The sequence below is a fragment of the Cnephaeus nilssonii genome (assembly GCF_951640355.1).
Source record: "Cnephaeus nilssonii genome assembly, chromosome: 6".
Taxonomy (NCBI): Eukaryota; Metazoa; Chordata; class Mammalia; order Chiroptera; family Vespertilionidae; genus Cnephaeus; species Cnephaeus nilssonii.
Genome location: NC_137077.1, coordinates 52,514,969 through 52,540,436, shown reverse-complemented (window position 1 = coordinate 52,540,436; position 25,468 = coordinate 52,514,969). Strand labels below are relative to the sequence as shown.

At 37.5% G+C, this 25,468-nt stretch overlaps 2 protein-coding genes across 2 annotated transcripts; both read left to right on the top strand.

The window, feature by feature from the left end:
- Positions 1-1,194: 1,194 nt before the first annotated feature.
- LOC307101482 (olfactory receptor 6C6-like) lies at positions 1,195-2,151 on the top strand (the record flags this gene model as incomplete). Its single annotated transcript, XM_079774472.1, has 1 exon — positions 1,195-2,151. The coding sequence occupies one exon, from the start codon at positions 1,195-1,197 to the stop codon at positions 2,149-2,151; it is 957 nt and encodes a 318-aa protein (XP_079630598.1).
- Positions 2,152-23,305: 21,154 nt separating this feature from the next.
- Positions 23,306-24,244, top strand: LOC307101495 (olfactory receptor 6C70-like; the record flags this gene model as incomplete). Its single annotated transcript, XM_079774488.1, has 1 exon — positions 23,306-24,244. The coding sequence occupies one exon, from the start codon at positions 23,306-23,308 to the stop codon at positions 24,242-24,244; it is 939 nt and encodes a 312-aa protein (XP_079630614.1).
- Between the last annotated feature and the right edge of the window lie 1,224 nt (positions 24,245-25,468).

Below are 25,468 nucleotides of genomic sequence, written 5' to 3'. Positions count from 1 at the left end.
AAGAAATGTAGATTTATATTTTAATGAAAAAAAGTGATTAATGGAAAAACTTAAGGAACAATCAAATAGAAATATTTATGTGGAAATGCAAGGACTAACATTATTCATAGACAATAAACAGCTTAAAACTGGTGGCAAGCATTCAGATATGTTTAACACAAAGATTCTAGGGATTTAGTAACTATAAAAAGAATATGTATGAATAAAATAATATCAGGTTATCTAGAAAAGTAGAGGAATATATTTGAATAAACTTAGTTGATAAGAAATAAAAGTATTTATGTAACATTTGATATTTTTTCTATTATAGTTTATATTTTTAAAACATGGGGGAAGAAGAAAGACTTTTGAATATCATCTGGCAATTCTGAAAATTGGCTAAGACAAAGAGTCATGCTCTATTACAAATAATATAATCAACAGAAAACAAATTGTAATTAGTAACTATGGAATATTGTTATAACAGTAGTCAGTGAGGAGAACTGTGACTGTGCTTAAGATCATTTTATATGCAAACAGAAAGCTACAGCTTCTTAATGTAATCTGCACAACCATAAAGAAGGTTATATAAAACCACTATAATTGAATAAAGTAAAAATAGATTAAAATATAGGAAGACTTATTTCAGTTTTTTTGTTTGTTTATTTCCTAAGTCATCCAGATTTGAATAATTGTTACTGATTTAACTGGGAATTTTCTAAGTGTTGAATCTAAAGGCCACTGGTAAAATGTATGAATAGGCAAGCAGATGGAGTTGAAAAAGGTAAAGGAAATGCTACAAAAAAATAAAGGAAAGGACATATAAAATGAACTTAGTGATGAATAAAATTACTCAAAATATTTGCTAATTTCAGAAAATAGAATATCTGAACTATTTAAATAGTCTATTAGGGTTAAGTCTTTGAAAGATGATATAAAATCAATGTTAAATTGTGGAGGTAAAGTTTGAATGACTGATAAACCACAGTAAGACTTATTTCAATCTTGTCAAAGGAAAATACTCAGCATTTTTATAAAGATGACTGACTTTAGAGGACATGTTCATTTTGATGAACTCAAAGTAGATTTGTGAAAATATTTACACATTGATAAGTTTCTGAATGTGAAACATTCTATGGCTGAGAATAAAGAAACCTATTTTCTCACTTGTGCTTTAATTGTTTTTTCTAGCTTTGATAGGAAAACAAAAAAGAAATGAACAAGTCAACAGAAATAGAGTTCATTTTGCTTGGACTGACAGATGACCCTCTGTTGCAAATTGTGATTTTCCTGTTTCTATTTTTCAACTACATCCTGAGCCTGACAGGGAACTTAATTATCATTCTCCTCACCATGCTGGATCCCCGTCTCAAGTCTCCAATGTATTTCTTCCTCCGAAATTTCTCCTTCTTAGAGATTTCATTCACAACCATCTGCATTCCGCGATTCTTAATAAGCATTCTGACTGGAGACAAAACAATTTCCTACAGTGGTTGTGTAACTCAATTGTTCTTTTTTATTTTATTAGGAGTTACAGAATTTTACCTTCTGGCTGCCATGTCCTACGACCGCTATGTTGCCATCTGCAAACCGCTGCATTACCCCATCATTATGAACAGCAAAGTGTGCTGTCAGCTTGTACTCAGCTCTTGGATATCTGGATTCCTAATCATATTTCCCCCTTTGGTCTTGGGACTCAGGCTGGATTTCTGTGCTTCCAAAACTATTGATCACTTCCTCTGTGACACTTCTCCTTTATTGCAGATCTCTTGTACAGACACACATTTCATAGAACTGCTGGCCTTTGTCTTAGCTGTGGTGACACTTGTCATCACTTTGTTGTTAGTGGTCCTCTCCTACGTGTACATCATCAAAACCATTCTAAAATTCCCTTCTGTTCAACAGCGAACAAAGGCCTTTTCCACCTGTTCCTCACACATGGTTGTTGTCTCTATTACTTATGGGAGTTGCATCTTTATGTATATGAAACCTTCAGCAAGAGAACGGGTGTCTTTAACTAAAGGCGTAGCTCTGCTCAATACCTCTGTTGCTCCCTTACTAAACCCCTTCATTTACACTCTAAGGAACCAGCAGGTGAAAGAAGCTCTCAAAGATATGCTTCAAAGGTTTTGTTATTTTGAAAACAATGAGACAAAATTGGGGTGTAAGTAATATGTTGTCAAACATGAATGGGGAAAATTGAAAACAATTTTCAGTTCATTCGTTCATAGCTATGCCATTTTTCCCCTCAATGATTTATATCATATTAGGCTTACTAAGTCTTCCTGATCTCTGTACTTCTCTCTGTTCTTTCTGAATAGATCTTTTTACTCTTTAGTGGTAAACTGCCTTCTCCAATTCAAAATATTAAATTCTATCTTTGACTAGAAATATCTCTTCCCATAAATACTTTCATGTACTGAATCCTTTCAAAAACTAAACCTTGCAAGATATATGTGGTTAATTATTTCAACATGTGTGTGCTAATTGCTAATCATTGCATGTGATCTTAAGTATTTTCTCAGCTAAAATGTGAGATAAAACTCAAAATCTGATAATTATAACATGCAATAATTGCTATTGTGATGAAAAAGAGTGAAATTAAATAATTTTAAGGATCATGGTAGCTTTTCAAAAAGTTATTTATGCTGAAACTTGAAAGTTGAATAAGGAAATAAAAGATTCCAAGGGTTCTATAATCAGAGATATAAAATGTGAAAAGGAGAGTTACAGTGATTGAGCATATGGTATTTGTAACATTATTAGGTATTGTTTGGTGTAGAAATAATTGAACTCCAGGCTTTGATTAAAATTACTTGTATTGCATTGCAGTATTAGGCCTACAAATGATAGTAACCCATGAAAGAAATTTAGGTATAATTTATTTACATATGGGGCTGGGGATCTTTCTATATATTTTAAACTATTTTCAAATTAAGAATGCCTGACCCATTTTGGATCTATCAGTGTAATCAAATTTAAGAAGCATAATGTTTTTGAGGTGTACCCATACTATTGCATGCATCCTTAGTTCATTCCTTTTTGCTGATGTGATTTAGTAAAATCTCTGGTGTCCTTGAGTCATAGCTTGCTTTCTCACCCCTAGTCCTCCACCTTGACATCCTTATTCTCTGAGGAATCTCTCCCTGAGACTGACCAGTGTGAAAATCAGGATGTACCATATTCTGAAATGCCAATCGCTGACCGATGTTATCATCCCACAATGTCCTTTGAAATAAGCTGTCTGCCAAAGAGAAAGAGATCAAAGGGAATGCTTCTCCATGTCTTGGTAACTCTACTCTTCACTTTCCATTCTCTAAGGAAGTTGGACGATTGGGAATGCCTCTAGAGGAGAAGAAGAAGGATACATGTGGAGGAATACCATGGCATGTTGTTGCTCATTTTAGAACCCCATCTGTGTTCCAAATTAACTCCTATGATTTTTTTTGAAAAAAATTTAAATTTTTTTGTTGTTGTTGGAAGTGTTACAGATGTCCCTCCCTTTCTCCCAACTGACCCTTTCCTCTCTGTTCCCACCCCCTCCCCAGGCCTACAGCACACTATTGTTTGTGTCCATTGCAACAGACCTCAAAACTCAACTTGCTTTTGAAGAGCTAGGGAAATCATGTTTGAACACCAGATAGAATATTGAGGAAACTAATAGCATATATCTCAGGTTGGAGTCCTTTGGAGACTGGTTCAGGAAAGATGGTGGGAAAGGCAGTAATTTCTGAGAAAGCATCTATCAATATTCTCAGCAGTAAGGTAGGTAGTTCTCACATGCTATAAAACCACTATGGATCTCCTGTCTGCTCACCAGTCTGACTACAAAACAGCTCTGGAGATTATTATGCTAAGTGAAATATGTAAATCAGATAAAGAAAAATACCATATGATCTCATTTATATGTGGAATCCTAATGAACAAAATAAATTGATGAACACAATAGAAATTGAGGCATGGATACATGAAACAGCCTGACAGCTATCAGAAGGGGAGTGAATGGAAGGAATGGATGAAAGAAGATAAAAGGATTAGCCAAAGAACATATATGCATAACCCACAGACAACAGTGTAGTCATGGTGAGAGGGATGAGGTGACAGGGGCTGGGTGGAGGTGGGCAAAAGGGGGGCAGATGAGGACATCAATAATAGTGTCAACAATAAAAATAAATGTAAAAAGCCAGCCTCTGCTGTTTTTCCATTTTACAAATTTTGCACAAAGTCCTCTCATTGATAAACTACATTTGAACCACACAGGGAAGAGGATGCTGGAAAATGGTATCCTGTTTCCCCCGCACTCAGAGAACAACTAAGAAAGTCATATGTGATCAGTTGGCAACAGACAATTCAATGCAGATACTTTGAAAATAACCAAAAACATGGGCTTAGAAATTGCAAATCATTACTTCTATCTCTGACTGTGCCAAAGAATGATGTCAGTGTTAGGGGCAAGTTAAAGAGATAAGATTTGTTTTGTACCTCTTGTTCAGTTTATCCCATTAAATACAATAGTACTTGAAGGTTTTACATTATGAATGCTTCAATCCATGTAATACATTCATATTACTTCAGACACTTTTGGCACCCTGTTGAAAACTATGTTTCTACAGGGCACAGTATATGGGCTTTATATGGAGGAAAGAATGAGGAAAAAAGAGATATAAAAGTAAGAAAATAACATATTACTACTAGAGGCCTGGTGCACGAAATTCGTGCACTCGGGGGGGGGGGGGGGGCGTTCCTCAGCCCGGCCTGTGCCTTCTTGCAGTCCAGGAGCCCTCAGGGGATGTCCAACTGATGGCTTAGGCCCGCTCCCCATTGGTAAATGCCTGTACTTGCTGCCTCCCACAACCATATCAAAATAGGCCCGTTGGGAGTGGGCCTAAGGCATCAGTTGGACATCCTTAGGGCTGCCATGGAGGTGGGAGAGGGTCCCTCCACTGCCGCTGTGCTAGCCAGCCCTGAGCCCGGCTTCTGGCTGAGTAGCGTTCCCCCTGTGAGAGCGCACTGACCACCAGGGGGCAGCTCCTCCGTTGAACGTCTGCTCCCTGGTGGTCAGTGTGCATCACAGTGATTGGTAGTTCTGCCATTCAGTCAGTTTGCATATTACCCTTTTATTATATAGGATTAAAGTAATTATATTACCAGGAGGCTAGCACAAGTCTAGTACACATAATTACAAATTTCTGTGGTGAGGAGAGAACCAAGATGGCGGCATAGGTAAAGGCCTGTACTTGCTGCCTCCCACAACCATGTCAAAATTACAACTAAAATAAAGAACAACTATCATCCAGAACCACGGGAAAGGAGGCTGAGTGGAAGTACTACATCTAGAAAGGTAAAGAAGAAAGCACAATGAGACTGGTAGGAGGTGTAGAGGCACGGAATGGGTTGGTCCAAAACCGGGTGTGCCGCTTTTTAAATCAGGAGGGAGATTGCCTCTACGGAGGCCACCCGGAGGAGCAAGGAGTCCCAGGTCCACACCAGAGCCCCAGCCCATGGTCCCAGAGCTGGGGAAAGAAGTCCCTACGAGCCATAAGAACTATGGACTGTAAAAACCAGTGCAGATTGGGGCTGAGTGACACACAGGCTGCTGGAGACCCAGCTGCTCCTCTTAAAAGGCCAGCACAGTGAACTGAATTTACAAGCTCCTGCTTGCTCTGACCTTCAGTGCCGAGCAAGGCTCTCGGGGACCTAGATACATACGGGGAGAAACTGAGCTGTTTCGCATCAGGGCAGGAACTCAGGGGCAGCTTTCTTCCAGATGGATGTGCTTGCAGCAGTCATTGTTCTCCTGCTGGGACCTCCCCCATGAAGGGCTGACTGGCAGCCATTGCTGTGTGCTCCACCCTGGTGATTCCCTGAGACCCCGCCCCACCCAGTTTACAACCCCACCCAAGCTGTGCGCAGCGGCTTTTGTATATGAATGGTCTATCCTTTCTCAGCCTAAAACCTGTCAAAAAAGCTGCAGCTGGGTCAGGGAGCCCCAAACCTATCAATAGAAGCTGCAACGCTGGCTCAAGCACCAGCCTGCCTTGCTTCACAGCTGGGCCTTGCATGGACACTTCCAAACCTGATACAAAGGAGAGGAATCTGCATATCTCTCTGTAGCTCCTGCTGGGTGGCCCAGGCAGTGGCTGACTTTGCATCTCCCTGGAGACCCAAGAGCCAGTGTACCCAGTGGTCAGTGTGAGACCATACCAGATTACAACTTTACATATCCATAAGTGACACACTCAACCGGCAGACTCAGTGAGCACCAAAGCCCCACTGAAGCAAGTCCTAATCCATAAGGGTGTCTCCTGCACAGCAGCTCTCCCACTGAAGTCACAGCTGGTCCCCACAGCCAATTGGCCTGGAGATCAATTCCCCACAGTGACACCAACAGCAATCAAGGCTCAATTACAACAAGACTGTGAACACAGCCTACAAAGGGGTGCACCACAGTGTCCACCTCAGGTGATTGGGGAGGCCGAGCCACGGGGCCCTATAGTACACCTACTACACAAGGCCCCTCTATCAACTCAATTAGCAGCTACCCAACACATAGAAGAAAACACAGGGAACAAGCCAAAATGTGGAGACAAAGAAACATGTCACAAATGAAAGAAATTGAATAAAGCAAACTACTGGATATAGAGTTCAAAATCACAATTATAAGGTCACTCTAGAAACCGCCGAGGAACTTAGTGAGACCTTCAAAGATCTTAGTGAGAATGCCAAAAATATGGAAAAGGACCAGTCAGAAATTAAGCATACACTGACTGAAATAAAGAATAATATATACAAATTCAACAGTAGACTAGAGAATCATGAGAATTAAGTCAATGATTTGAAATATGAGGAAGCAAAAAACACCCAACCAGAAGAGCAAAAAGAAAAAAGAATTCAAAAACATGAAGATAGTGTAAGGAGCCTCTGGGACAACTTCAAGCATACCAACATCCGAATTATGGGAGTGCCAGAAGAAGAGAGAGAGAGCAAGATATTGAAAACCTATTTGAAGAAATAGTGACAGAAAACTTCCCCTACCTGGTGAAAGAAATAGACTTACAAGTCCAGGAAGCGCATAGATCCCCAAACAAGAATAATCCAAAGAGGACCACAGCAAGACCCATCACAATTATAATGCCAAGGGCAAAAGACAAAGAGAGAATCTTAAAAAGCAGCAAGAAAAAAACAATTAGTTACCTACAAGGGAGTGCCCATATGACTGTCAGCTGATTTCTCAACAGAAACTATGCAGGCCAGAAGGGAGTGGCAAGAAATATACAAAGTGATGAATATGAATGGTCTATCCTTTCAACCAAGATTACTCTACCCAGGAAAGCTATCATTTAGAATTGAAGGTCAGATAAAGAGCTTCATAGACAAGAAAAAGCTAAAGGAATTCATTACCACCCAACCAGTATTATATGAAATGCTGAAGTATTTTTTTAAGAAGAGGAAGAAGAAGAAAAAGGTAAAGATAAAAAATATGAGCAACAAAGTGACAAAAAATACATATCTATCAACAAGTGAATCTAAAAATCAAATGAATAAAAAAATCTGATGAACAGAATAAACTGGTGAATATAATAGAATCAGGGGCATGGAAATAGAACAGACTGTTGATACTCTACTGTAGTAGGGAAGGGGGTAGGAGGGGGGTGTGGGAAGAGATTAGACAAGAACTTATATGCACATATGCATTACCTATGGACACAGACAATAGGGTGGCAAGGGCCTGGGGTGGGGTGGGAACCAGGTGGAGGGGAGCTATGGGAGGAAAAAAGAGGGACATCTGTAATAATCTCAACAATAAAGATTTAAAAAATTTTCTGTGGTGAAAACATTTAAGATCAACTCTCTTCATCACTTTTAAGTATATAAGACCATATTGTAACTATAGTCATTATGTTGTATATTAGATCCCCATACTTATTCACTTATCCTATGACTAGAATTTTGTACCTTTGAACAACATCTCCCCATTTTCCCATCCTCTAGTCTCTGGAAAATTTTAATTTGTATATTGATCCCATGCTTGATACAGAATCATAAAAATGTGTTTGTCAGTTATCATCTATATGTTTAATATATTATTACAAAATACACTATAATTTGCTATTAGTAGAGTATAAAAACTGAGTGTTAAAGAAATTGAACATCATTTAAGACAATACAGTACTGTTGTAAACAAGAATATTTTCCTTTTTCAAAAATAGATTGTCAGAAAATAAATAAGCAGATATAGTGATTTCATATGTCAACAAGAAATTTAAATCTGTTTTATTCATAAACTTGAATGTTTTAGAAATACGATGACAATGATGAAGTAGATGAAGAGGGTGATAAAGATAAAGGTAAGTTTATTTAAGGCTTCCATGGCCGTGGCACTACAAGCCTTATATTACTGTCTCGACCTAGCCCCCTTCTATCTCTGCACAACCATTGAGCCACACCAGCTGGGAAACCATTATATTTCTTTGTCAGTTTCATCTTTGAATTTTCTTTTAGAATTTATTTTAAAATTATTTATTTGTAAAGAAAGAAAGGGAACCATAATCAGCCCACAGATTTTAAATAGTTTCTAAAATAGAGAAAGACCATAATTTCCTTGTGTATCCTCATCTCAGTTTCACTACACATTTATATCATCTTATTTTTATCATTTCTGGATGGGAACCAAGGGAAAAGAGAAAGGATACTTGATATTCAATACTTGATTATCCTATTAGGGTCAAGAACAAAAAGATGGTCCTAGCTGGCTTGGCTCAGAGATAGAGTGCTGGCCCATAAACTGAAGGGTCCTGGATTCAATTCTGGTCAAAGACACATACCTCGGTTGCAGGCTCAATCCCTGACTCTGGTCGGGAGGCGTGTAGGAGGCAACCAATTGATATGTCTCTCTCACATTGATGTTCCTATCTCCCTGTCTCTCCCTCCTATTCTGCTCTCTAAAAATCAATGGGAAAATATCCTCTGGTGAGGATTACCAACAACAACAAAAAAGAATCAAAAGATATTCTTTGTAAGTTTAAATTGATCACTTCATGGAGAAAGATTGGTGTAAAGGAAGCATGGTGAGACAATAAAAGGGAGTGCAGGGTCATGATTCAAGCAAGATATCCTATCTAATAAAAGAGTAATATGCAAATTGATCATCACTCCAACACACAAGATGGCTGCCCCTGTGTGGTCAAAAATGGCTGCCCCCAGTGGACACAAGATGGCCACCACAAGATGGCCGGCAGGGGAGGGCAGTTGTGGGTGATCAGGTCAGCAGGGGAGGGCAGTTGGGAGGGACCAGGCCTGCAGGGGAAGACACTTGGGGGGGACCAGGCCTGCAAGGGAGGGCAGTTGTGGGGGGACCAGGCCTGCAGGTGTGGACAGTTGGGAGGGAAAAGTCCTGCAGGGGAAAACAGTTGGGGGCACCAGGCATGCAAGGGAGGGCAGTTGGGGGGGGGGGACCAGGCCAGCAGAAGAGGGCAGTTGGGGAGACCAGGCCTGCAGGGGAGGGCAGTTGTGGGTGATCGGGCCAGCAGAGAGAGCAGTTAGGGGTGACCAGGTCAGCAGGGGAGGGCAGTTGGGGGTGACCAGGCATGCAGGGGAGGGCAGTTGTAGGCGATCAGGCCAGCAGGGAGGGCAGTTATGGGTGACTGGGCCGGCAGAAGGGGGGAATTGGGGGGGACCAGGCCTGCAGTGGAGGACAGTTGGCGGGGACCCATGCCTGCTGGGGAGGGCAGTTGGGAGGGACCAGGCCTTCAGGGGAGAGCAGTTGGGGGGGGGACCATGCCTGCAGGGGAGGGCAGTTAGGGGTGACCAGGCTGGCAGGGGAGGGCAGTTAGGGGAAATTTGGCTGGCAGGGGAGCAGTTAGGTGTCGATCAGGCTGGCAGCAGAGTGGTTAGGGGGTGATCCAATTGGCAGGCAGAAGCGGTTAGGGGCAATCAGGCAGGCAGGCAGGCAGGCAAGTGGTTGGGAGCCAGCAGTCCTGGATTTTGAGAGGGATGCCCCTTGAGGGGTCCCAGATTGGAGAGGGTAAAGCTGGGCTGAGGGACACACACCCCATGCACGAATTTTGTGACCCAAGCCTCTAGTAATTAAATAATTGTAATGTGGGGTTTTGTTGTTGTTCAATGAGAAGGGGAGCAAATAAAGTATAGAGCTAACAAGTAGAAATTACATGGCCCTAGACTTGGAATTTCTAAAAACATTAATAATAGATGCAAGTAATTTATTAGAAATTCTAAATCATTATTCTATCAAGAAGGGATATCAAAACTCCTATGTATCAATTGGTAGTTAGGAGTACCAATTGGTAGTTATAGAATAGTCACAAAGATGTAAAGTATAGCATGGGGAATATACTAGTAGTCAATAATATTGTAATAACTGTTGGCTACTAGATTTATCAGGGTGATCACTTAATAAGTTATGTAATGTCTAATCATTGGGTTGTAGACCTGAAACTAATATGATATTGTATATTAACCCTTTGCACTCGCTTGCTTTTTTCTCGATTCCTTTATTCTACTCGGGATTTAATTTTTTAAATACCCTAGATTTTACAAAGCGCAGCAGTACAATAAAAACTGGAGTTTCTTTTCATTCAAACTTATTTATTTGGATTTTTTTATTTTTCAAATTATTGATACATTCAAAGAGTAATTTTAATCTCGATGCTAACTGTGTTGAGTCACACTCGACATCCGAGTGCAAAAGGTTAACTGTAATTAAAAAATAAAAATTATTTACAGTAAAAAAAAAAAAGAAAAACTCCTATGTACCTTCCAACCCACCATTTCATATCATTAGAGAAGGTCTTGATGTCCAACTTATGTCAGATAAAATGATAGCATTTTAAATGTTCACAACAGGTAGAATATTAAAGTAAATGAAAGCATCATTTTAAATTATGAAAAAGGAAAATACCTACTTATATTTCATTTAGATGTAACTGGACTATAGTGAAATTGGATGTGGTCTAGTTTCATACTGATACCAAAGTCTAATACAGAAAGTCTCAAAGCCAGAAGAAAGAGCTAAAATTAAGTTTAATTAAATGTCTTGAGTAAAACATTGAAAATATTAATGCATAATGCACTGCCACACTTCATACAATCTCTTTCTTAAATTTACTCTTACCTAACCGCCCTTCCCACCCCTCCACCCCCCCACCCCCCGTCACACACATATCATGTTTCTCTGATAGTTTCATTTTGTTTTTCTTTTCTCCCATGACCCTTATTTCCCCCCAAAATATTACTCATTGACTATTGGCATCTTGTATTGTCTTTCCACCACCCTCTCTTCAAATCTACCACATACTGTAGTCTGATTCTTTTTAAGGTTGAGAAAGATAAAATCTGAGCAGAAAAGCCTGTGGTGATAATTTGCACTGTTATACAAAATGCTAACGTTTATCAATATGTTAACTAAAGTTGAAAATTAAAAATAATACAGTATATCAACACTAGTTTCTCATAATTTGAGTTCAATCTCAACATCTTTGCATACTAAAATAGTAAAATTTCAAACAAATAAATAAATAATGCATAAATGTGGTTTTTACCAGAAAAGTGGCAATGGAAATGGTGAGAGGTGGTTAGGTTCCAATATAGATGGAGTTTTCAAACATGAGACCAAATAAGAGCACCTTGATAATAGGCATAGAAAGAAAACAGACCCAGAGACTGAACCTTGGGCCAATTCAACATACAGAAGTCAGAAAAATAAGGAGGGATCAGCAGAAAATATGTAGACAGAGCACATAGTGAGGTAGGAGGGACAATCACCAGGTGAGAAGGGCATTAAGAAAATAAAGTGCAGAAAGGGTTTCAGGCAAATAAAAGGCTGTCAATGTTCTCTGCTCCAGTGGAAAAAGAAAAGAGAAAAAAAATTATCTCTGGAATAGATAAAATCATATTATAGTCTCCAGCTTTTTTTCTGTAAGAATAACTTCAAACACAGTGTCCAGCAAAAAAAAAAAAAAAAATCAGACATGAAACAATCGAGAAAAAACACCCCATAAATACAGAAACAAATAGTGTCTCCAGAAGTAGGAATTATCTGGCTAGCTACTATAATAAACTAAGTGTACTGTGTTCAAGGACAAAAGCTGAAATCTAATCTCTAGATTGTCAACCTTTGTTCTTTTTTTTAAAAAAAGCAAATGTATATTCAAGGTGGCCAAGACCTGGAAACAACCAAAGTGTCCTTTGATAGATGACTGGATATTGAAGATGTGATATCCATGTTGCCATTTGTAACAAGATGGATGGATATTGAGAATATTATGCTAAGCCAAATAAGTCAGACAGAAAAGGCCAAGAATGTGTGAGCCATGTCCCGCGTGGTTCAGGGTTGAAATCTGGAGAAGGGCCACTCACAAATGACAGAGACAAGGCAAGAAATAATAATTTGGAAATAATGGGGGCCAGGTGGAAAGTCCAATGCAAGAGAAAGGACTTCACTGGTACCCAGGCCTTGCCAACCTTTTATTCAATTTTGGATACACATAAAGCCCTTAGTCAGGCAATTCCAGTAACAAACAGACTATCTTAAAGGTCAGTAAATATTAGCAAAGATTTACTCTGAGACTATTTGGTCAGGAAATTGCTTGAGCTACCATTGTCTCGACTAAACAGTCAGTGCATAGCTCTGGCCCTTGCCAGGGCTCAAGGTTCACCAGCATTCCAGGCTCCTTGTTTACACTTCTCTGATAGTGAAGACAATGGATAGCTTCCAACACAAGAACCATCTGATTTTACTTATATGTGGATTATATTATTGAAAGCAATAAATGCACAAAAAAGAAAACAGAGTGATATCAGAGGAATGGCAATATGAGACAACCCCTTGGCCTCTCCCCCTGAAATTTCAACAAGTTAACCAACTATAATTCAACAAAGAAATTCCTGCTCAATACAGAGTCATGCCTAAGAGATCCATGCATTAAAACACCTAAAGGTGGGAACTGGGAATAAACAGGAAGATGAGATGGGAGAAAAACATAGATGGCCCACAGACGTAGATGCAGTTTTATAAATGTACAGTTTTATAAATGTAAACTAATTTTTATTTTATTTTAAGAGCTACCATTTATTATGCCAATACTATGTTAAATTATTTTTTTTCTGATTTTTATTTAATGTATTGGAGTGACATCCTACCTAATAAAATGGTAATATGTAAATTACCATCACTCCACTACGCCCACAATTGGGCCAGAGAGAGGCGCAGGGGGCGGGACTCGGGGTGGCTGGGGTAGCCGATTGGGCCGGCAGGACGCTGAGCTCACGTCGCCAGTGGCAGCACGAGCTCAGCGTCTGCACCATGGCTGTGCTGCAGAACAGAAGGGGCCTCTGGGGCAGCAAGCTCACCTCCCGCCGCGGGCCATCAAAGCGTGGGAGCTGGGTGCCTGTCTGATCCGGCACCAGGCCTTTCGGAAGCCTCCGCCGAGCCGGAGGCTTCCGAAAGGCCTGGTGCACCATCAGACAGGCACCCAGCTCCCCCGTGATCGAAAGCGAAAGCGTGTAGGGGACCCTAAACATGCATGATTCAATCATGCACTGGGCCTCTAGTCTATAATAATAAAAGCATAATATACTAATTAAACTGGACACCCGAACGACCTTCCAGACATCATTCCAGATGTCCTCTGGATGAAGCTGCAGTGGCGGGGGCCAAGGTGCATTTATAAAACTGTACACCTGAAACCTATATAATTTTATTAACCAACTAGAGGCCCGGTGTATGAAATTTGTGCAGGGAGGGGAGTCCCCTCAGCCTGGCCTGCACCCTCTCACAATCCAGGACTGCTGGCTCCTAACTGCTTGCCTGCCTGCCTGCCTGATCACCCCTAACCACTCACCTGCCTGCCTGATCACCCCTAACTGCTCACCTGCCTGTCTGATTGCCCCTAACCACTCACCTGCCTGCCTGATCGCCACTAACCACTCTGCCTGCCTGCCTGATTGCCCCTAACTGTCCCTGCCTTGGCCCCCGCCACTGCAGCTTCATCCAGAGGACATCTGGAATGACGTCTGGAAGGTAGTTCGGGTGTTCGGTCTAATTAGTATATTATGCTTTTATTATTATAGATGTCACTCCAATACATTAAATAAAAATCAGAAAAAAATTAATTTAACATAGTATTGGCATAATAAATGGTAGCTCTTAAAATAAAATAAAAGTTAGTTTACATTGCTGCCTCTAATTCTAATCTAACACTGAATTCTTCTCCCATTCATATTTGATTCCTCCATTTATTTCTACAATGAGATTCCTAGTTCTCATTATTAATATATTTATCAATTTGCCCAATATTAAAATTTACACAAAATCAAACCAGAATGATTCCATCAGTACTATGAATGATGCACACACTATGTGAAGTTTTTTTGTCTGACAGGTAAAAATTATACCTCTTGGTGTACCACAGAATTTTAGTAATTAGTTTATGTGTGCCATGAGATGAAAAAGGTTGAAAATTGCTGAAAATCTATTTGTACCTATCTATTGCCATTATCTTATCCTATTTATCTATCTGTCTATATATCAATCATTAACCTGTCATCTAACCACCTATTTACTTAAATGAATGTACAATATAATGATTAACAAACTACACTTCTTAAAGATCTGATTGCAATTTTATCTTCATAATTTATATATTTTATCATGAGTGTGAGCAAGTGAAGTAACTTTCCCAATTCTCAGTTTTTTCAATAGCAAAAGGGTTCATAATTGTGTGTTTTGCCTAGTAGGATGATAAATTGAATAATGTATGTACAACAATTAGCATACTACTTCATGCATAGTAAATATTCAATACATGATAGGTGTTATATAATTATTAATATTTCAAGATGGTTGTTGAGCTTAGGTGCATATTCTCAAATTGCTGAAGAAAATATTCTTTCTTAAGTCATAGTAGTATGCAGAGTTCTATTTTTCCTTAATATTGAATACAGTTTCTTTTAAAAAATAGGTAGAAGTAGTATTTGTATTAGTACTCACATGCTGGTCTCTTAGTGAGAGATTTACATATTGGGGACCCCCCCCCCCTCCGCAAAATCCTCAAAAGGAATTAATTATGTTGGTATCTTGGTGCATATGTATTTCTTATGTTTCAAAATAGTCTGCTAGTTTGAAGTAGCTACATGATTGTCTTAAAATGAATATTTTTAAATGTCACAACCCTAATGGTATTTTATGTCATCATTCTTAAAACAATAAGCTTTTAACAATTAATGATAAAAACAGAGGCCAACTGGTATAGGCTCTACTGAGTATTTTTTCACCTTTCCTATTTCTCCTTAGAGACACTATCCCCTTAGATTTCTTACTAGTATAGAGCAGCATTCACTCCTTTTAAATAATTTGAAACCAGCAAATATTTCCCAAGTTTCAAGCTAATCATCTCAGCTACGACAATTTTTATGAATGTTTGCAAAGTGGGATTAGTTGGACACACATCTTATAAATTATTTGGGTATCAAAAAAGAGGATTTTATCAGAAATTTTTATTATTCAAGGCATAGATATTTCCAAATGTTCAGATATATATGATAGTGAAGAATAATTGCATTATTAAAATAGTCACACTTTAGGTCTGTGATTTGAATTAACTTGAGAAATTATTTTACATTAATTTTCCTACCTACAAAGTTAAATATTATTTTCCAATATGTATGTTTGCCTTTCACTATAGTTGATCCTTGCTCACATAATCTAGAGAAAAAGAAAAAGATAACCAACATATACTGCAAACAGTAAGTAAAATAGTGCTGCTACTTTTCTTTCAAAAATTTAAGAATAATTACAAATACCATGTAAGTTACATAAAAATAAATACCAGTGATTTGAAGATGATACTTTATTATTCCTTTTTGAATAAAACATTAATTATTTTTATGTGCTATTTTATAAATCACAATTCAAGAACATGTGTTTTTGATTTATGCTCTTGCACCTGCATTTCTAATACATCAGTGTTTAAACCAGACAATGCACTGTAGGATGGTGGAGAGAATGGTGATTGTTTTATTGCTCTCTATATCAAAAAAGCCTGAACGACTCTAGAAGTCAATAGAAAATGATAAGGTTGGAGGATACTTTTTCCTGGAGAATTGCCTTCATATTTTGCTACATTTTTAAAAATAGAAAATATACATTTTTTGGAAGTACTAATTAAAATTAAAAAATATTTTTTATTGATTTCAGAGACAGAGAAAAACAGGTGTGTGTTGAGGGGTAGGGTGAGAAAGAGAGAGAGAAAGAGAGAGAGAGAGAGAGAGAGAGAGAGAGAGAGAGAGAGAGCTAGCTACCTGGCCAGGCCGGGATGTGCAAATTTTAATCAACTATCTGAGCAATGACAACTTATCACTGATAATTATCGATTGCCAAATCTGCACTGGTTGCAGAACAAATATCTGCTTTGTGGTTTGAAATTACTTTGATACCAACATTGCATCTTCAGGAATGCTCAATGTGTTTAGCAGAAAGAGTGGAAGTTAGAGCAAGGACATATTAAAAATGAGCAGGGCCAAAAGAAGATGAGATCCAGGAAGAGAGCTTTTGATTCTATGATTCTCTAAGGTCTACCATTTCCATCCACAGCCCAGAGGTAATACACTGGAAAATTAAAATAAGAGAAGAAAAATAAAATGGTTAATCTAAATAATGTGGGTTTGTGAATTCATGTTTGAAGTGATGGGCTAAATCATGTAGAAGGAAAAATAATATGTTCTTAATAATAAAAGGAAGAAAAACTTCAAAACAGGCAAAGGTATTGATTGGCAAAATTTAATTGGTAAGAAGGAATGTAATTTAAATATTTTTTATTTAAATGAAAACATTTTATGCTATATGATGTTTATTTTTTACCTCTATCAGTGCTTATGTTCTAAGTTTATTTGGAAATAGTTTTTTGTTTTGTTTTGTTTTGTTTTTTTTTTTTGCAAATTGGCAAGAAAGATTTTCCTCAGTTTTAGAAGAAAATTAAATGTGTCACTGGATTTATTTTAGTTGAAAGTATGGCTATAAATTATTTGGCAATCAGTGTTCTGAATTCATTAACAGTTTTTATAAATTAGAGAAGTAAAAAAACACATATTTTATTGGATAATGTCTTTTGGTAAGATGTTATTAATAATAAATGAATTTTTATGAAAAATACAAATGCACTATGATTTAATATCCCACTGAAAGTATTATTACTATTTTTATGTATTTGCAGAAATCATATCTGGATGTATCATATTAGACATTATAAAATGGGGTCAATTTGTATAAATGTTTTTGTAATTTTACATCTAAAATATTTCTAGAATAGTTAATAAAAGTACATATTCACCAATGTCCTTATTTTAAAATGTAATTATCTGAATGAATAACATTATTTGAAGAATTGCTTATTTTTAACTTTAGACTGTTTTCTATTTTTTACTCTGAATGTATGTCATGACATATAGCTTAAGTCTAAGATGGATGTTGAATTGCTTTTTGAGAAAGATAAATTTTCCATTATATTCTAAACATTTATTCCTCCTTAGAAATTTATTTAGTCTGTTCACATTACTGAACTAACTATATTATTGCTATAATAGTTTCAATTTATTAATTGGATATTTTAAGGCCCCAATCAGTTCAATAGAAAATAAGTGTACTTTATTTACCAATCAAGTGCTTACCTGAATTTTATAATTTATAATTTCTCTTTCTAATCTTGTTTAATTGGTTAGAGAGTTTAGAATTTTATTGAACAATAGGTTTTGTCAGCACCCTTGTGTAGGTCTGATTCCAGTAAAAAAAAAAAAAAAATCTGCTAGAATTTAGCTAATTATTAATGCCCACCTCCATAGTACTTTTATTCTCAGAAACATTAGTATTGCTTTCATTAAGGATGTTAAAGTATGAAGTGACATCTTCTAAAATATTACTACACATTTATGGTTTTTATGTGTACTGATCTCTTCACTGATTATTAAGCAGTTAGTAATCATTAATGTATTCTATGCACATCTCATTTAATCTTTATAATTTAGGTCAAAACTATTTTATCTATTTTTTGTAGGTGAAATTTTAAAACAAGGAAATTAATTTTCTCAAGACCATATAACTAGTAATAAGTGATAAAGTAAAATATGCAAAAATATCTCTTTTTGATTCTAAAACTCTTAACTTAGTCATTTAGCACTGTTTCTATTTTTATATATTTATTTTTATTGATGTATTACAGCTGTCTCCCATTTCCCCCCCTGTGCTTCCGCCCCACCTGAGTCCTTCACTACACTATTGATTCTGTCCATGGGCTATGCATATATGCATATAAATTCTTTGGTTAATCTCTTCATATCACCCCCCCCCCCCCCACAAACACACACACAACTTGACCCCCTTTCCTCTGGATTCCTCAGTCTGTTCCATGGTTATATATCTCTGTATGTATCTTTTCATCAGTTTATTTGGTTCATTAGATTCCACAAGAGTGAGATCATGTGAAACTTGTCATTCTCTGACTGGATTATTTCGATTAGTGTAATACTTTTAGATCCCTGTATGCTATCTCAAAGGGTAAGTCATCCTTCTTTTTTATAGCTTTACTAGAGACCCAGTGCACAAAATTCATGCACGGGTAGGGTACTTAGCAGCTGCCGGCTGCTGTCTGAGGCCTTCCTTCCCAGGCTGCTGACTGCGGGCCAGGGCCTTCCTTCATTCCACTCTACCCCCTGGTGGTCAGCGCACATCATAGCGAGTGATTGAACTCCTGGTCAGTCAAACTCCCGAGGGCACACTTTGCATATTAGGCTTTTATACCAGTATATATAGACTAGAGGCCCAGTGCACCAAATTTGTGCACATGAGGTGGGGTGTCCCTTAGCCCAGCCTGCACCCTCTCAAAGCTGGGACTGGTGGCTTCTAACTGCTTGCCTGCCTGCCTGATCACCCCTAACCACTCTACCTTCTTGCCTGATTGTCCCTAATGGCTCGCCTGCCTGCCTCATCACCCCTAATCACCTCTGCATTGGCCCCCACCACCATGGCTTCATCCGGAAGGACATCTGGAATGATGTCCAGAAGGTTGTTTGGCTATCTGGTCTATTTAGTATATTACACTTTTATTATTATAGATTATTATAGATAGTATTCCATTGTGTTAATGCACCACATCTTTTTTATCCACTCATCTACTGATGGGCACTTGGGCTGTTTTCAAATCTTAGCTAATGTAAATTGTGCTGCTATGAACATAGGGGTGCTAGAATTTAGTTAATTATTAATGTCCACCCACATAGTCCTTTCTGATTGGTGTTTCAAGATTCTTAAGATATATTCCCAAAAGTGGTATCCCTGAGTGAAACAGCAGTTTCATTTTTAATTTTTTGAGGAAATTCTATACTGTTTTCCACAGTGGCTGCCAGCACCAGTCTGCATTCCCACCCACAGTGTAATAGGATCCTCTTTTCCCCACATCCTGGTCAGAACTTGTTTTTTGATTTATTGATAGTGGTCATTCTGGCAGGTGTGAGAGGATGCCTCATTGTCATTTTAATTTGGTTCTCTCTGATTACTAGTGACATTGAGCACATTTTCATATGTCTACTGGTCATCTGTATGTTCTTTTTTAGAGAAATGCATATTCATTTGGTACTTTGCCCATTTTTAATTGGGATGTCTTCCTTTTTTTGAGTTGGAAATTACTATGTTTTTGGAAATTATATATATTTTGGAAACTAACCCCTTATCAGATGTATCATTAATGAATATGTTCTTCCATAAAGTGAGTTTCCTTTGCATTTTGAGAATGGTTTCTTTTGCTGTGCAGAAGCTTTTTAGTTTGATGTAGTCCCATTTGTTTATTTTTTCCATTGTTTCTCTTGCCCTAGGAGATGTTTCCACAAAAATTCTGGTATGTGGGATGTCTGAGATTTTATTGCCTATGTTTTTTCTAGGGTTTTTATGGTTTCCTGACTTACATTTACATATTTTATCCACTTTGATTTTATTCTTGTGTATGGTGTAAGTTGTAGTCTAATTTCTTTTCTTTTCTTTTCTTTTCTTTTCTTTTTTCTTTCCTTCCCTTTCCTATTCCTTCCTTCCCTTTCCCCTTCCTTCCTTCCTTCCTTCCTTCCTTCCTTCCTTCCTTCCTTCCTTCCTTCCTTCCTTCCTTCCTTCCTTCCTTCCTTTTATTTGCTTGCACCTGTTGAATTTTCCCAACACCATTTATTGAAGAGACTGTCTGCCCTCCATTGTATGTTCGTGTCTCCTTTGTCAAATATTAATAGAACATGGTGTGGGTTATTTCTGGGTTATCTGTTCTGTTCCATTGATCTACATGCCTGTTCTTTTGCCATTATCAGGCTATTTTGATTACAATGGCTTTGTAGTATAGTTTGATATCTGGTATTGTGATCCCTCCAACTTTGTTCTTTCTCAAGATTGCTGAAGCTATTTAGTGTCTTTTTTGGTTCCATATAAATTTTTGAAATATCTGTTCTAGATCTCTAAAATATACTGGTGGTATTTTAATGAGGATTACATTGAATCTATAGATTCCTTTGGATAGTATGGACATTTTAATGATGTTAATCCTTCCAATCCATGAACACATATATTCTTCCACTTGTTTGCATATTCTTCTATTTTTTTCAGTGTCCTTTAGTTTTCCAAGTACAGGTCTTTTACTTTCTTGATTAAGTTTATTCCTAGGTTTCTTATTTTTGTTTGTTGTGCAATGGGTAATGTGTTGTACTTTTTGTTTCTTCTTCTGAGCATTCATTATCGGTGCATAAAAATACCATAGATTTCTAGGTGTTGATTTTATATCCTGCTACTTTGCTAGACTCATTTATCAAATCTCATAGTTTTTTGATGGAGTATTTAGTATTTTCTATGTACAATATTATGACAGTTTTACTTTTTCTTTTCAATTTGGATGCCTTTTATTTTTTGCTTCTTTTCTGATCACTGTGGCTTGGACTTCTAGTACAATGCTGAACAAGAGTGGTGAAAGCAGACAATCTTGTCTTGTTCTTGATCTTAAGTGAAAAACTTAAGTTTTTGCCCATTGAGAATGATGTTGGCTTTAGGTTTTTCATATATGGCCTTTATTTCATTGAGGTATGTTCCCCTGACTCCTACCTTGCTGAGAGTTTTTACAAAAAATGGGTGCTGTATTTTGTAGAATATGTTTTATGCATCTATTGATATGATCAAATGATTTTTGTCCTTCATTTTGTGTCTGTGATATATCATGTTTATTGGTTGCATCCCCAGAATAAATCTCACTTACACTGTTTCTTATGTTTTATTTTGTGTGTGTGTACTTAACTTTAAAATTTCATTTTTAACAATAAAAAGCATATCCAAACTTTTAACTTTAATAGTGAATGTTTCTTTGTCTCATTAGCCATTAATGTTTTTGTTTCTCAGATACAAAGCTGGGTTTTGTATGAATTAGCACAGTTTTAAATTGTTTCTAATTCCTAACAGACTCCCAACATTGCTATGCTTCAGCTCCATTACTCACTCTGTTTTCATTATTTGCCATCCTAGATTCTAACAACCTCTAATTGAAAACATAAAATAGTCCCATTCAAATCACCACACACTTTCCTTTGGCCAATACTTCCTTGGATTAATAGCCTCTGATTAATTATATGAGTGATTGCTGGGGACAAGAGGACACAGGCAATGTGACAGGAAAACTGATTTTTCACTGTCACAGAGCTGCACCTGGAAAGTAGGTTTAGATTCTAGATACTCTAAGTGTGTGGAGATTGTGAAGAAATGCAATGCATTTTCTGTATTTTCTCTTTTATTTTTATGGTGTAAGTTACATGTGCAAAATTTTGAAATCCTGAATAGATTATTATTTTTTTGTAAATGTGGCCATATCTGCCTTATATTGTTTTAATTTTTCTTACATCCAGCTAGTATTTATTTTGTCTTATGTCATTTTTGGGGGGTAATTTCTTATGTATTCATCTATAGTTCATAGAGAAGTTGCAAGAGGTTACAATGGGGCTCTAAGCAAATGTCACTTAAATATAAAATCAAGCCCTAACCGGTTTGGCTCAGTGGATAGAGCGTCGGCCTGTGGACTGAAAGGTCCCAGGTTTGATTCTGGTCAAGGGCTTGTACCTTGGTTGCGGGCACATCCCCGGTAGGAAGTGTGCAGGAGGCAGCTGATCGATGTTTCTCTCTCATCGATGTTTCTCACTCTCATCCCTCTCCCTTCCTCTCTGTAAAAAAAATCAATAAAATATATTAAAAAACATGAAATCAAAACTTTTTAGAATTTAACTATGGATCTTAATTCATTATATACTGGTATAATTTTATTTTGATGGAGTTAATAATTAAAAATGAATGGATTACTTTTGAAACTCAAACCAATATTTTATCTAACATTTCTCAAATGGAAATATTTGAAATTAGTTACAAACGTCTAGAAGTTTTTTTAGTAAGGATAAAACTCACACAACTGTTTTGGATTTTGCTGGTCAATTTCAAAAACTGAGTTGACTTCAATGGTGATTTTTAAAATAGTATCTATTGCATAGTTCTGGATCATATCTTCAAAATCACAGAGCATTACCTTATAAATGAGTCTGTTTGTGAATATGGATCCTTTTATATATTACAAGAGGCCCAGTGCATGATTCAATCATGCACGTGTAGGGTCCCCTAGGCCTAACCTGCCATCCAGGCCATATCCACTGCCCCGCAAAGCATAGCATGCTCCGCGGACACTGCTGGCAGCCTGCTCCCCACTTTTGATGGCAGGGGGTCCACTGGTGCCGGAGCAGACACACAGCTCCCCGCTTTCGATCACGGGGAAGCTGGGTGTTTGCTGGTGCACCAGGCCTTTCAAAAGCCTCCGGCGGAGGCTTTTGGCCTGGTGCCAGAGTGGACAGACACCCAGCTCCCCCGCTTTCGCTTTCCATCGCGGGGGAGCTGGGTGTCCTTCCACTGGTGCCGGAGCGGACACCCAGCTCCCCGCTTTTGATGGTTGGTGGCGGGATGTGGGCTCGCTGCCCCAGAGGCCCCTTCTGTGCCGCAGCACAGCCATGGCGCAGACGCTGAGCTCGCGCTGCCACTGGCGACGGGAGCTCAGCATCCCGCCGGCCCAATTGGCCACCCCGGCCACCCCGAGTCCCAACCCCCCGCGTCTCCTGGCCAATCATGGGCATAGCGAAGGTATAGTCAATTTGCATATTACTCTATTATTAGGTAGGATTATTAGGTAGGATTCCCTGGTTATAAAGCTACTCATGTAGTTTCTTATTTTTGTATCTTTTTATTTCTAGAATTTGAAATCTCAGAAGAGAAATGGAGAATCATACAACACAGATAGAGTTTATCCTTCTGGGACTGACAGATAATTCCCAGTTACAGATAGTAATTTTTTTCTTTCTATTTCTGAATTATATGTTGAGCATGATAGGAAACTTAACCATCATTGCCCTGTGTCTACTGGATTCCCATCTCATGACCTCAATGTATTTCTTCCTCCGAAATTTCTCTTTTCTGGAAATTTCATTCACAAGTGCTTGCATCCCCAGATTCCTAATCACCATTGTAACCAGAAAAAAGACCATTTCCTATAATGGTTGTATATCTCAGTTGTTTTTTTATATATTCTTGGGTGCTACTGAATTTTTCCTTTTGGCGGCTATGTCCTATGACCGCTATGTTGCCATCTGCAAACCTTTGCATTATACATCCATCATGAGCAGCAGAGTTTGTCATCAGCTTATACTCAGTTCTTGGGCAACTGGATTCCTGGTCAGTTTCCTTTTATTGATTTTGATTCTTAATTTGGATTTCTGTGCTTCAAATATAATTGATGATTTCATTTGTGACATTTCTCCTGTCCTGCAACTTTCTTGCTCAGACACACATGTAGTGGAACTGATTACTTTTTTCTTAGCTGTGTTGACCCTTATTGTCACATTGTTACTAGTAATCCTTTCTTACTCTTACATCATCAAGACAATCTTAAAATTCCCTTCAGCTCACCAAAAGAAGAAAGCCTTTTCTACCTGCTCTTCTCACATGATTGTTATAACCATCACTTATGGTAGTTGTATATTCATCTACATAAGGCCATCAGCAAATGAAAGAACCACTTTAAGCAAAGGAGTAGCTGTGCTCCATACTTCAGTTTCTCCTCTGTTGAACCCATTCATTTATACTCTGAGGAACCAGCAAGTTAAACAAGCCTTCAGAGATATGTTCAGAAAGGTACTTCCTGCTTTAGACAAGTAATATTATTTATTAAAAGAATTAACATAAAAACATAAAGGAACATGGAACAAAACCAATTTTGCCTCTTCTAGTTTAAGAATAAATCTCTAATAATTTAGATTATTTTAGTTTACTCAAGCTTAGAAACTCTCTCTATTGTATACGTTCTGCATTTAATGTTCTTTTCTTCAAAGTGAAACCTTACTATGTTAGAAATATAGAATTGCAAAATTTATTTTCTTTAAAAGTATGTTAGAATAAAATGAATGAAGAATTTTGATTTTATTATGGACTATAAGTTCTCTAAGAGCTGTAAATAAATATGCCATATTTTATTTAAAAACCATGTTCTTTAAAATGTTTAGATAAAATAAAATTTGTCATTATAAAAAATGCTTAAGATGCTTCAAGAGATTTTGTACTTTAAAATAATAATTTAAAGAATTATTTTATAAAGTGATCTTTTGAAATATTAATTGTCAACATAGTAATAAAGCATAATTTCCTTTTAAAATGAATCATACATTTCATTTGTGTGATTTTAGCTAGGTTATTATTTGGGTAGATTTAAAAATTTCAATAAAAATAAAATATGATTTAATAGACAAGTGGTTGATTTCTCACACAATTTTTCAAGAACATATAAGCAAGTTTAATCTCTTAAACATGCCAATTAATATGTTAAATAAGCAGGAATAGATGATGAATTTTACGACCTGTTATATAATTATTAGTTTTTCATTCTGTGTTAAGTTTCCTGCTCTCAATGATATAAAATGTCAGTTTCTCAAAATTCAAATGACTGCTTTAAAAATAAAACTGCATTTATTTGCAAAGACATATGCACCCCTTTGTTCATTGAAGCATTATTCATGGTTGCCAAGACACGGAAATAACCAAAATGTCCTTTGATAGATGATTGGATAAAAAAGATTTGGTACATATGTAACTGGGCAATCAATGGGTCCATGCTGCCTCGTACTACTTGAGCCAATTTAGCAGAGACAGGATTGAATCATAAATGAGGGTTTAGTCAATGAGTCTTTAAAGGGCTAGTGATAACCAAAGGCTGGGAATTTTCAAAAGCCTGGGGGTCTTCAAAGGGCTGGCAGCTCTGGTTTCTGCAACAAGGTTGTTAACCTTCCCATGAGACTAGGCAGCTCCCTGATGAGGAGGATGGGCTGCATTTTCAGGTGAGCTCCCAGGTCCTACAGGTAACTGCCAACCAGGTTAGAATGTGCCTTC